The sequence below is a fragment of the Palaemon carinicauda genome, chromosome 40, assembly GCF_036898095.1.
Source record: "Palaemon carinicauda isolate YSFRI2023 chromosome 40, ASM3689809v2, whole genome shotgun sequence".
NCBI lineage: Eukaryota > Metazoa > Arthropoda > Malacostraca > Decapoda > Palaemonidae > Palaemon > Palaemon carinicauda.
The window spans coordinates 64,522,489-64,536,633 of record NC_090764.1 but is presented as its reverse complement, the minus strand read 5'-3'; the positions used below and the strand labels follow the sequence as shown (position 1 = coordinate 64,536,633).

Sequence of the window (14,145 nt, the reverse complement as noted above, 5' to 3'; positions counted from 1 at the left end):
ACCCAGAAAGTCAGCAAACAAGAATATATTATGCTAGCAACGTCTTACTCTTGCGTAGGGATTTGGTATATGCAGCATATATATTTCTGAATTTGAGGGGTGGTGCTCACCACTGCTTAATAAATAATCATGAAATATAATGATTATGTCCTTGTGATCACCAGTGGTTAAGGTATAATTACCCCAAAAACCTGAAACTAACCCCTAATAAAGTTAATGAGATGATTTCTTTGGGAAAAAAAATAGAAAATAAAAATAAAAACTTTGACGGCCAATATCTCAAAACATGAAATTTCTTGAGAAAAATCAAACTACTTTTCTGTTTACAGACGAATAATTACAATTCAAACATCAACAGATAAGCAATTTTATCCTCTAAACATTTATAGAAACGATTTGCAAAATTATTAAAACTTGTATATGAAAAAGGTAATATCTACAATCATTATCAATATGATTAAAAAAAATACATTGAAAAATATTGATAAAGAAATCTGTTCTATAAAAATTCAAAGCAATAAAATGATCTTTAAAATGTTTTTTAATATTGGAAATCGGTTAACAAACAAAAAATTAGATTAAGTTCAAAATGATCCCAAAATAACATTGTTTCAATAGAAAAGAATAGCTCCCCTTAACTAAACTTAAAACCATTATTGTGGTGAAACCACCAATGTCAATAAGGACCTTTGCCCCTTACCCAAACCTCGATCTCCATTAGAGGCAGAGAGCTGGTAATAGCCTTTACTTATTCAAAATGGTGGCTCAAAATGCTGTACCCCCCTTCTGGAATTGAATTGAATGATTTGAAGTTCTCTGGCATCCTGACATCGAAGGTCATTGACGCCAATATCGTTTATTATAAATCAAGATTAAAAGAATATTCAATTAAAACCAGAAAAGTAAATATTTTATAAAAGTTAAATAGCATTAATAAGACCTGCTTTTAGTATAAATTTAACTCATTTCCCTGGTTGCACTATTGTGATATGTGTCTTACCTCACTGCACCGATAGCAAAATATATTTGGTTTCGGCTTCTCTTCCTTGCCATATAAGTACTTCACCATCTAAAGCAATAATCCCTAAATGCTAGATGCTCTCCTCGTCGTCCCACTTGATTATCACTCCATTCAGCGTGCCGGCTCATCGACTAACCTACGACCAATCTTCTGGCAACTACAGCAGCGATATGTGGTATGCTTGAAGGCACCATTATCCTAGCTTTCATCACCTGTTAATACATGGGTACACACTCAAAATCGAGCAATTGTTGCAGCTATGCCAAGATGTGGTCTGGAAACCCACTCAAAGTGTACAATCCAAATATCAATTTAGGATCTAAAAACTAGTCATAAGTAAAGTTGACTTAACTTACTAAATTCTTACACGAAAAGGATTAGTGTAGATGAAAACCCATTAGTCAGGTAGTAGGTTGGCCAGGGCACCAGCCGCCCGTTCAGATACTACCACTAGAGAGGTATTGGATCCTTTGACTGGCCAGACAGTAATGCATTGGATCCCTCTCTCTGGTCACGGCTTATTTTTTCTTTGCCTACACTTACACAGAATAGTTTGGCCTATTCTTTACATATTCTCGTCTTTCCTCATACATCTGACAACAATGAGATACTTAACACATCTTCACCCAAGGGGTTAATTACTGTACTGCAATTTGTTCAGTGTACTTTCCTCTTGGTAAGGGTAGAAGAGACTCTTTAGCTGTGGTAAGCAGCTCTTCTAGGAGAAGGACACTCCAAAATTAAACCACTGTTCTCTAGTCTTGGGTAGTGCCATAGCCTCTGTACCATGGTCTTCCACTGTCTTGGGTTGGAGTTCTCTTGCTTGAGGGTACACTCAGGCACACTATTCTATCTTATTTTTTTTTCTTCCTCTTGTTTTTTTGAAATGGTGTGTTGGGCAGGCTTAATAGAAGGGCCATGGATGCCTGGTGGTTTATCAAGAGGTTGTCTTTTCCTTTTTCTGATTATTTTTCTTCTCAAAACCATCCTTACTGTCCTCCCTTCAGTTGAAGTGGCTATCCTGGAGGGTATTTAGCCTTGCATGGTGTATCGGCTCCTCCATGTTGACCAGTTTTTCCGACTTTTTACTATAGTCTATGGGTATCATCAATCACTTTGTTTATAATTCTGTACGTATTGTTTTTGTTATAATTCTTGTTAATCTACTTTTTAAGTATGCTGTCTCTTTTTTATTTCTATTAATTCTTATGCTGTCTGGAGACATTGAGCGAAATCCGGGACCAGTACGTCCTAGATTTCGTCAATGTCGTCTTCTGTATTGCAATATTCGTGGTCTTCATGCAAATATCCAAGACCTTACAGTTGCGTCCAGACAGTATGATATTCTTTTGTGCTCAGAAACTTTGGTTTCTAATATGAGGCACTCATCTGAGCTCCTTATAACTGGTTTTAAGAAGCCAATAATGTTGAAACGTGATGCCATCCCTAGGGCCAGGGGAATGGCGGTGTATATTAGGACCGAGTACCCTGCTTCTCATAAGTCCTGCTATCAATGTGGATGTCATGAGATTCAGGTAATAAAAGTTTGTGGCAGGCATAACAACTTTTATTTGTGTTCGATCTACCGGAATCCAGACATAGATGATTCTATCTTTGATTGTCTTCTTACCATTATGGCTAAGATACAAGAAGATGATAGAAAGGCTTCTTTTGTCTTTGTTGGTGATTTTAATGCTCACCATAGGGAGTGGTTAAGTTCTATCTCTCCTACCGATCGCCATGGCTTAAGAGCTTTAGACTTTGCCTCTGAATCAGGCTGTGAGCAAATCATAAATGAAGCTACTCACAGGTCTGGTAATTGCTTGGACCTCGTATACACTGACTCCCCTGGCGTTATAACTAGTAAGGTTAGTTCTCCAGTCGGGACATCTGATCATGCCTTGATTTCATTATTAGTGAAGACTGAGCAGCCTGTCCCTGATATATCATATTCTTGTAAAATTTATATGAAATCCCAAGCAGACTGGAATGGGATTTTACATGATCTTTTGTGCTTGAATTGGTCACAATTATATAATAGTGTAGATCCTGTTGTCCCTTTGAATGAGAATCTAGTCAACATAATTGATAGGCGTATCCCTTCTCGTGTGCTAAGGTACCGAGTGAAGGACAAACCGTGGTTCAATGATGATTGTAGACGTGCTTATTTGGAGAAACAGGAGGCCTATCATCTTTGGAAGGGTACAGATCAGATTTGACCTGGAACAACTATACTCAGCTTCGAGCTTTTGCTCAGAGAGTTTATGCCTCAACTGAAAAGGAGTACAATTTAACCATAAAAGAAACACTTTCTGGTACAACTCAGGAACATAAATGGTGGTCTACCCATAAATCTGCACTCTTTGGTGTAGATGCAACAGTTCCTCCTTTACTTAAACCAGATGGCTCAGTCACTCACTGTCCAAAGGAAAAGGCAACCCTTTTGGCTGATGTTTTTGACAGTAAACAGAGTAATGAAAAACTTGAACTTCCTCATTCCTGTTTTCCTGAGGCTAAACTAACTAGTTTAGCTTTTCGATCTCGTGAGATTAAAGCTCTGTTGATGGACCTTGATGCTTATGGAGGTGTAGACCCAAATGGTATTTTTCCTTTGTTTTTTATAAAGACAGCAGATTTCTTAGCTCCAAAGTTATCTGTTATTTTGCGCAAGTTAGCAAGAAGAGGAGCTTTTAGCACTAGTTGGAGAATTGGTAATGTTACTCCTCTATGTAAATGTGTTTGTGGTAGCTCAAGTCCCACTGATTACCGCCCAATTTCCATAACTCCCATATTATCTAAAGTTTTTGAACGTCTTCTGGCAAAACGTCTTAATAGGTTTGCTGAAGGTAATCATCTACTCCCTAGTTTGCAATTTGGTTTTCGTAAAGGCCTTGGAGCATGTGATGCCCTTCTTACAATCTCCAATGCTGTACAGAAATCCCTTGATTGTGGTCGGGAAGTTCGTATGATTGGCCTTGATTTTAGTGCTGCCTTTGACCGTGTTAATCATGAGGCCCTTGTTTTCAAACTGAAACAGTTGGGAGTGGGTGGGTTGTTTCTTAGCATTATTATTGATTTTTTAGGTAATAGATCTCAAAGAGTTGTTGTTGATGGGCACCATAGTGATTATAGGAATGTGATATCCGGTGTTCCACAGGGTAGTGTTCTTGGCCCATTACTTTTCATACTATATACACATGACATGTGGTTTGGCCTAGAAAACAAGCTTGTTGCATATGCAGATGATGCTACTCTCTTTGCATCAATTCCATCCCCTGAATGTAGATCTAGGGTTGGTGAATCCCTTAATAGAGATTTAGCTAGAATTAGTGCTTGGTGCAAATTATGGGGTATGAAGTTGAATCCTAACAAAACTCAAAGTATGATTGTAAGTAGGTCAAGGACGGTGGCTCCTCAACATCCGGATCTCAGTATTGATAATGTTTCTTTAAATATGTATGACTCTTTCAAAATTTTAGGTGTGATTCTCGACAGTAAATTTACTTTTGAGAAACATATAAGGTCTCTGTCTTCTTCAATTGCACAAAAAATAGGCTTATTGAGAAAGTCTTACAAGATTTTCGGTGATCAATCTATTCTGAAGAAGTGTTTTAATTCTTTCATTCTACCTTGTTTTGAGTATTGGACAGAAACTTACGGTCTATTAAATTTCTTATTCCTGATCTAGATATTAATCTCTGGCACCGTCGTTCAATTAGTTCATTATGCATGTTGCATAAGATTTTTCATAACTCTGACCATCCTTTACATTCAGATCTCCCTGGACAATTCTATCCTGTTCGTAATACTAGGCAGGCAGTTAATTCTAATAGCCAGGCCTTCTCCATCACGAGACTCAATACTACACAGTACTCTAGAAGTTTTATTCCAGCTGTTACCAAGTTGTGGAATGATCTTCCTAATCGGGTGGTTGAATCAGTAGAACTTCAAAAGTTCAAAGTTGGAGCAAATGCTTTTTTGTTGACCAGGCGGACATGAGTCTTTTTATAGTTTATTTATGACATATTTGTTATTGATGCTGTTAATAGTTTATATATGACATGTCTGTTTTGACGTTGTTACTGTTTTTAGAATGATTTATTGTTAATTTGTTCTCTTCATTTATTTATTTCCTTATTTCCTTTCCTCACTGGGCTATTTTTCCCTGTTGGGGCCCCTGGGCTTATAGCATCTTGCTTTTCCAACTAGGGTTGTAGCTTGGATAGTAATAATAATAATAATAACCGCCGCTCACCTTGGTGAGTATCAAAGGTATCAACAAATTCCACTTGTTAGACACTCAAGAATCTTCCCTACTGTTTGATTTGATACTTCACTAGCATTGCTATCAAACGTAGATTACAGAACGTTAACTATTAATTCAAAGCAACGGAATATTGTTACCAAAATAGAAAACATTAACAAATGTTGGTATGCTGATACAACTTTAAACTTAGAATATAACTGAAAATTCCCAATTACATAAATGTTTCAGCCATGTTAGAAAGGGTAAAGTATAATATGCTTTAGTTTTCCCCTGACTGTCCGACAAACCATCTCAAATAACAATGCAAAGAAACAGAAGAGGGGAAAGGGATAATCTCATTTAATCTACTAAAGTCCAAGATGTGGGTCACTGATTCTTACTAAGATGTAAACTTTGGTGAATATTCGAGAATCATGAGACTGCAGCCATTCCTTTTCTTATTCATTATATTTGATAAAAAAAAATATTGGTAAGGTTTAGTGCCAATTCTCATAAAACTGGAAACAGCATATTTAAGACAGCATCGTAGAGAAGAGTTGCATTTCAGTAAATCTATTTTTGCTAAAGATCAAATTATTGAGAATGGATTGAAATTCTTGTTCATTTTTGTAAGTAGTGTTCTTTTATATGACAGCTACATTGACGTACATTTTACTGTTGTACAATTATTAAATCCTTTAGAATTGAATTGGCTTCACTGACCATAATCAGCCCACCATACATAAGATTTTATGAAATTTTTTTCATCTCTATCTTGTTATTTTTCATGTTGCAAAGGACACATTAAATATTAAATATATAATTTTGAATGTGAAGTTTTATAAGGAATTCTCCATCAAATAAAATGAACAAGGATAGTTGAATATCTAATTGAGTTGGAAGATTTTGTGTACGATTCTCCTGCATAGTGTCACTAACAAATGGAGTCTCAAATATCTTGCTAAAAGACTTTAAAATAAATAATTCTTTAAGGAGTTTTACTGATGGAAAAAAAAACGTAGTTTTTGGCCAAATGTCAGAAATCTTTTGTTGTTTTAAAAGGACCAATGAGGAAAAAAGGTAAACCTGCAGGTTTTTTTTTTACTTGATGCTTTGTTAAGTCTTATTCCTGGTTATAGAATTGAAAAATTTTAATTCTCTTATCTTTTAATTCTCTTATCACTGCTTTCAGACCGGTGAAGGTGCCGAACGGGAATTGATTCAAAAGATACCGTCTGTGGCCTCAAATAGCAAAAGCCAGCCAGCAGGATTTGATCAACCCGGTGCGATATTCAAAGAGCCTCGAAGGACAGTTGATATAGAGATGACTTCTTATGCCCCCATTAACATGACAACAATGAAGGACCGCTTATTACATCGCCGTCAACGAGTACTTGATAATTGCAGAGAAATCTTTACTTCATCTGAACAGACAAAACGTATCAATAGTAAAGAATTTCTCATCAGTGAAAAGTACAAGCTGATATGGTGTAACATTTTCAAAGCTGCTTCATCTTCTTGGTTACATAAATTCATAGTAATGGCGGGTTACACAGATAAGGATATGAAAAAAAAAAGAATGTCTCTCGTTGAGTTTGCCAGAACATATGCATATAATAGACCATCTGTCCGCGAACTGGATTCTTTCCTTGCAAGGGAAGACTTTTCTTCCTTCATTATCGTCCGCAATCCTTTCGAAAGACTCCTTTCGGCCTTCAGGGACAAGATTGAATCTCTCAAAAAACCGTTTTATAGGTAAGTGATATCAAACATGCTGATTTCACAAATAATTTTGTATATGAATAGCAGTTACTTGTAATCAATTACACTTTTATTTGAATGATGGCACCATATAGTTATAGTCTCTTAAGTTTTTTAAAGTAGCTTATTTTCAGATAGCAATATTGAAATTTCTTCTTGTCCTATTATAAAAAAAAGGGAGTAACCCACTGCAAGAATGGTACCTCACCACATTTTTTTTTTAAACAGAAAATTCAGGCTAAAGTTTTAAATTTTCAAAAATTGAAAACTCACTTATTTCTTGATATAATCAAGAATTTTTTTTTTTTCATTAAGAATTTTGAAGTATGAAGAATATGATGGTATCCATAAAAAAAAAATACTTCCAATGTTAATTGCTTTTAAGTGCATGACTGCTTGTGATGTTCATAATCGACTGTTTACTTTTAATAATGTTATCAATTGTTGTTTTAAAAGATAACAAAAGAGGCTAAAGTGCCTATCCTTATTGCTACTGTTTCATTATAAGTAAGCAATCAAGTAAGAAAGACTTTTTGCCTGTTTACTTGATTGCTTGTAATGCGCATGAACGCCCGATTATTCATAATAATGTTATCATCGATGTTGTAAACGACAATGCAAGCGATTAAAGTAACTAATCTTAGTGTTTTCATTTCGTTATAAGCAAGCAATCAAATAGGCAAGATGTCTGTGCTTGTTTGTTTGATTGCTTTCAATGTGCATGATTGACTGACTATTCACAATAACATTAACCCTTTTACCCCCAATGCTATTTGGAACTTTCTAACCCTTGACCCCCGGGCGTTTTTTTTCAAGCAAATTTTGCAATATATTTTTTTTTTTTTTTAAATTGCTCTAACAGCCTTAATTTTCGTCATAGAGAGGTCAGGTTGGTCTCATTATTTTGGAAGATGCCTGAAGTTTCTCATAAAGTTATAAAAAATATGCAAAAAAATGTAAAAATCAGTTTTTTATAAGGACGTACCGGTACGTCCATGGGGGTAAAGGGATGAGTTTTGTGAAACGCACCAGTACGTCCATTGGGGGTAAAAGGGTTAATATAATGTACAAGTGTAATTGTTTCATTAAGCAAAAAGGGAGATTACAAGAACATAATGAGAAATAAAACAATCATTATACAACACAAAAGAATGGAAAACAATGATAATGATAATTAAATCAAAATGTAAAATAATGATAATGATGATAAAAAAAAAACACCTCTTACCTTCAGCCACTTAGTTCAATAAAGTTAGGAGTCATCCTAAGTATAATCCCTCATCAGTCCAAAGTCGTTAATTAGGTTGGCAGAAAGGGGGGGGGGGGGGGGGAAACTACTGTCGAAGGCAACTCCCAACCTTAAAATCGTCGAAAGATGTGGCATCATTATCATCTTCAAATTCTCCATCTGGTTCTTCAGGGTCACCCTCAGTCTCCCTGTTACACAAGGCATCTTGTGTTCTGCCGACGTTCTTTGTCCATTCCTTCCCTTCTAAGTACAAGCAGTTGACCATCGAAAGAAGGTCCTTCAATTTTAAGGGAATGAACAATTGCTCTGAAGAGTACTTTTTAGACAACTAAAGGGAGCTGAGGTTGAATGGCCTGGGCCTACTTCTGCCATACTAGCGATTCTTTGTGAGTTTAACTGCAATGTCCATTTCATTATTTTCACGAGTACTCCCTTTTTATTCTATATCCCTCAATTTCTTTAATAGACACTGAGAATCCGACACCACTGTTCTTTACTATCACTTGTGACAATTTAACATTGATGGCTAACAATTAATTGTTATAGCATGAACTTTTAGTCTTGTGGGGTCTATCGTTGACTGAATGACAGTCCTATACAGTTCTGGGGTCTCAATAATTGAAAAGCAGTTGCGTTTCTTTTCTAGTACACCAAAAGTACATTCACAAGACAGGGAAGAGTGACCGCTGACCATAAAAACTAATTCTACCTTCTACAGTCACTAGCTATGGACTTGCATTAGCTCAAGTAAAACTATACAGATATTCTAGTAACACCCCCCCCCCACCCCCGGGACTTATCAGCAAAAATAGGCAGTGTTGTAATACAATCACCATCCGCATCATACACTTCACCATTCAACCACTTTAGGATGCATGACCTGATTAATTTCAACAGCCCATCTGGCACCCGGCGTTTCGTCCCAGGGATAACAGTGGCTTACATTCTTGTTCAAATCATGAATACAAAAATTATACAAGCACATCTTCTGCAGGTAACAAGCCTTGTTTACTGCTAATGGGACGTGGCAATGTTTTTTGTAAATCTATAACAATAGTCCTAACATCAGAAATGTTCTTTTTTTCATGTTCGCCACACAGGTCACAGACAAGCTTTGCTTTCATCTTGTGAGCCTCTTAACTCTTGTTTTAGTTCAGTCATATCAGATTCATTTATACGGATACCTACAGTATATTCGTGCACGTTTTTTAACTAATCTTTTCGAGGGGTCTTAAGCTGAATGTTATATGGAGTAGTAAATATTCGCTTATAAAATTAAACAAGCACTACAGGCCCATTATCTAATCTCTCTGTCATATAGCAACCAACTACAGTAGTTCTCATAGACTACCAAGATTACAACCACCATATTCTGTAACCAAGTACTGTCAATGATGGTTTTCTTCCTAGTATAATGGCTAGTCACTAGAGATAGGCTTAGTATGCGTTCTTTTATCTAAAAGTGGTGCACCACAAGTAGAGGCCATCTTCTTTTTTTGGAAATAGAGTCCATACGCAATCTTCGGATTCCACACACTTCAAAGTGGTCTCTCCCTCATGCTTAAGGAATAAAAACTACTTTGCTTGGAAGCTGGCTCTGTTATTTTTTCATATATTTATTTCAAAACTGCTTTCACTCATGCACTCACAAAATTACGCATTTTGTCAAACATAATCCCCTATATACCAAAACGCATTTAGTATCACATTCATTTTTACCATTGTCACTTTTTTCAAACCATCCACATTTACACTGTGGCCTAAATTTCCTTTTCCCATTCATAATTTTCTTGGTTTTATAAGTAACGCCGTCTTCCCGCCTTTGAAATTCAACACAGATGAGCGACCACTTTTCTTTATTTGCTTCTTTTAGTCTAAGCCACAAACTAATCTAAGCGACCACGTTGTTTGGGATAGAAATATCCCTCAACTCTAATCCTTTTTTGTTTCTTTCTTCGTAACTTGTACACTTACCACAACCTCTTCTTCCCTTTCAGTAGGAGATACATAATCAGAGCCAGTATCACCATCAACGACTCTATCATCTCAATCAGATTCATCGCTATAATCGAAATTTCTACTTAAACGAGAATGCACTTTCCCATCGAATAAGAGACCGATTTCAGATTCATGTATAAACCAGACGTCAATTGACGCACATCACCATCATCTTCACTATCTCTGCGATCCATTTTTATGGTTCAATGGCGAAATCAAATCCCCCAAACACTAATAAATAGTCCAAAAGCAGGACGGAATATAAGTCTGACGGATCACATTGTATTTCCGCGGTACTTAAAATGACTTTGGTTTTGTTTACATGTATGCAGGTTTGCCACCTGCTCCGAATATACTGGCATCAAAATTTTGCTTTTTAGAAAGTTTTCATCGTTAATACGAAAAAAATATTATCATCATTACTTTATTAAGATAAATTAGCAATAAAAATATCGTTGTAAGCACAAATAAAAACAATATTAACAAAGCAATTAATATTTTACTTAGTGTGCAGTTGGCATGCCGGGATGTAAGGCGCATGATTGCTAACTGATTCTTGAATGCTGTAACACCTATTTGACACCTATATGACACCATTGAGGAATATAAGCATTTATGTTGATTGGGTCCCACCTTAACTTTTATTACTAAAAGTTAGACTTTGCTATTTTATAATTTTGTGGTTGTGACCAGTTCGACACCATAAATCGAACAACTTATTCAAATGGTTGTCTCTATGGTTGCTTCATTTACGTTATTATAAACCATATCATAATCCATTCAATAATTCTATGAAATAAATCTTCCCTTAATGATACCTTCACAAAATTTTACCACTAGTTATGAATAGACCTATTCCAATGCTGATCTAATTTACTCTTGAAGGAATCAGTAACAAGCGTATCTTGTTTCTTTCCATTGTATTATTATTATTATTATTATTATTATTATTATTATTATTATTATTATTATTATTATTATTATTATTATTATTATTATTAAGAGCAGATAGAAAAACTAATATTATTTTATAATGATAAAGCAATCTGATGCAATAGACTGATATTAAGACAAAACTGGACAAGAAAAATCTGAAAGAAATGAATAATTGATTTTTAGTTGAATTTTGGAGTAGGCTTGGGTCATGTTATCTCCATGTTCTGTATAACCAAGGGGATTAGTATTTGACGGCCATAAATTTCCAATTTTTATATTCATATACTTTAGTCATGCTCTAAGTGTTTCTTTTTGCGACTGTAGCCTACATATTTATTCTTTAATATTTACATATTACAATATATTAATTGCTATTATAGTTTATGCAAACTTTGGCAGTTTTACGTTCATCCTTTGTTTTATTTTTTCACATACGATATTCTATTTTGGAAAGTTTTCTGTGCAACGTTGATAATAATAATAATAATAATAATAATAATAATAATAATAATAATAATAATAAAATAAAAATAAAATTGATAAAATAATAATAATAATAATAATAATAATAATAATAATAATAATAATATCAATGACTATAATAAATAATGATAATAATAATAATAATCATCATCTATCTTTCTCTACACTAAGTTTACCATTTTCTTAAACATTGTAAACTTCCTTTGCCAAGTAATAACCTATGGTATCAGTTTCCTCCAGGGCTATGTTAAACATCACTCCTTCCCCCAAAGTGTCTGAATACTTCCTTTCAGAGCTCTGATGATCCCATTTTCTCCAGGCCACTGCGCTGCTACATCCAGAAGACCTATGGTAGCCAGGACTTTAAATTTCCCGATTGCCAGCCGTCCTTCTCAGAATTTGTCGACTATGTAATAGACGAACACAGCAATGGAAACGCACTAGACGAGCACTGGGCGCCTTACTACAAATTCTGTTCGCCTTGCCAGGCCAAGTTCGATTACGTCCTGCACTTCGAGACACTTGATGAAGACGAAGCTTTTCTTGTTAATGCGGTAAGTGGGACTTATTGATGCTGCACAGAGGGGCGTAGCTGGAGATTTGTGGGTGGATGGGAGAGGGCTGAGTTAGTAAAATAGAACCCCATCCTTCTTACTCTGGTGAGTTGGTGGTAATTTTGTAAGGTATATCATCATACTTTTACTTTCTGACCCTGCTTTAGAAGTCCCCCTCTCTTAGAGTCCTGGAGACATTTTCAAAAAGCCAAATGCACGCCCCGTCCCCAACTGAAGTAAGCTACTGGTTGCACTTATGAGAAAATACATTGTCCTGTCATAGGGTAGAACTTTAATCTTTATATACATTCTTTCTTTAACTAAATTACCCTCTTATGTTTGCTTTTAACTTTGGGTCTGTTGCAAAAGCGATTTATTTAACTATTAATTGACCCACTACTCTCAAATCAACCTACATTAGACACTTGCTCTCCTTTCTAGTAATCAACAACACTTCATTCTAACACACATTATGCAGCTCAAAAGGTTTAGTAGAAAAAATAATGTAGGAATGGAGTATGCAATGAATGGTTTAATGATATACTTGCTGATTACCTCCAGTATGAAGATTATATGGGACACTCATATTACCTGACAAATATTTAAATTTTCCTGGTGCAGTTTTGATAATTTTTATCTTCTTAAATAAAAGGTTAGAAATATCTATGAAACAGGAAATTTAACTGTAAAATTAGGGCCAAGGAAAGTGACGTCACTCAACAGACTAAAATATCAGGTACGTTCAGTTTTTGTCGGAAATAAGAAAGAAGAAAAGAAATGACCCTCAAATAATTCCCAAGACTAGTCAAGGTTCAGATGTATAAACAACTTGGACAACCTACTAAACATGTTGAAAACCTCGAGATGTCAGTGGTATTTTCAGCTGTAACATAACAGAGCCTAAGATAAACTGATTAACTGACCTTTAACATTCCATGGTTTTTCTTCTTTTCATCATTTCCTCTTACGCCCATTGACGCAAAGGGCCTCAGTTAGATTTCACTAGTCGTCTCTATCTTGAGCTTTTAAATCAATACATCTCCATTCATCCTCTCCTACTTCACGCTTCATAGTCCTCAGCCATGCAGGCCTGTGTCTTCTAACTCTTCTAATACCTTGTGGAGCTCAGTTGAACGTTTGGTGAACTAATCTCTCTTGGGGAGTGCGAAGAACATGACCAAACCATCTCCATCTGCCCCTAACTTATCGAATACCAATTAGTTAATTTCCATTAAAGATTTGAAATTTTAGATAACTAATGTCTTATCAGATCTACATGATCTATAATGCATGAGTTTTTAACAAGGAAAGGAGAGATTGGATACTTGCTATAAACACTCGAAATGTGTTCGTGTGCCCTAATACAAAAGAAGGCGTTATCAAAACAAATTAAAGAAAACTTTTACAATTCATTAGTTTCATAAGGGAGGCAAGAAATCTCTAAGGAGAATTTTAATATTTAAGGGAGTAAAAAAAAAAGTTTTTATTTGATGTCAATCGCCTGCAGAGAGAGATTTACTCGCTGATCTAATGTGACAGACTTTCCGATATGACTCCTCCAAGCAAGTGTGCGCCTACACACATATGTGTGTGTATATATATATATATATATATATATATATATATATATATATATATATATATATATATATATATATATATATATCATAATCAACCGTAACTAGTCCACTGCAGGACAAATACTTCAGACATGCCCTCAAACTCGTGTCTGTTTATGGTCTTTCTACCCCAATCTATACCAGCAAATTTCCCTAGTTTGTCAATCCATCGTCTTTTCCTTCCCTTCCTTCTTTTGCAATCACTAGAGGACCCATTTTGTTATTCTTAATGTCCATCTATTATTTGTCATTCTCATTATATGTTCTGCCCGGGTCCA

At 35.3% G+C, this 14,145-nt stretch overlaps 1 protein-coding gene across 1 annotated transcript in view; it reads left to right on the top strand.

The window, feature by feature from the left end:
- LOC137631941 (carbohydrate sulfotransferase 11-like) overlaps positions 1 to 14,145 on the top strand; it is a 65,309-nt gene that overhangs the window by 20,225 nt on the left and 30,939 nt on the right. The window contains exons 3-4 of the mRNA XM_068363941.1: positions 6,460 to 7,022; positions 12,014 to 12,248. Of these exons, the coding sequence (XP_068220042.1) occupies positions 6,460 to 7,022; positions 12,014 to 12,248 (798 nt within the window). The remainder of the gene's footprint in view (positions 1 to 6,459; positions 7,023 to 12,013; positions 12,249 to 14,145) is intronic.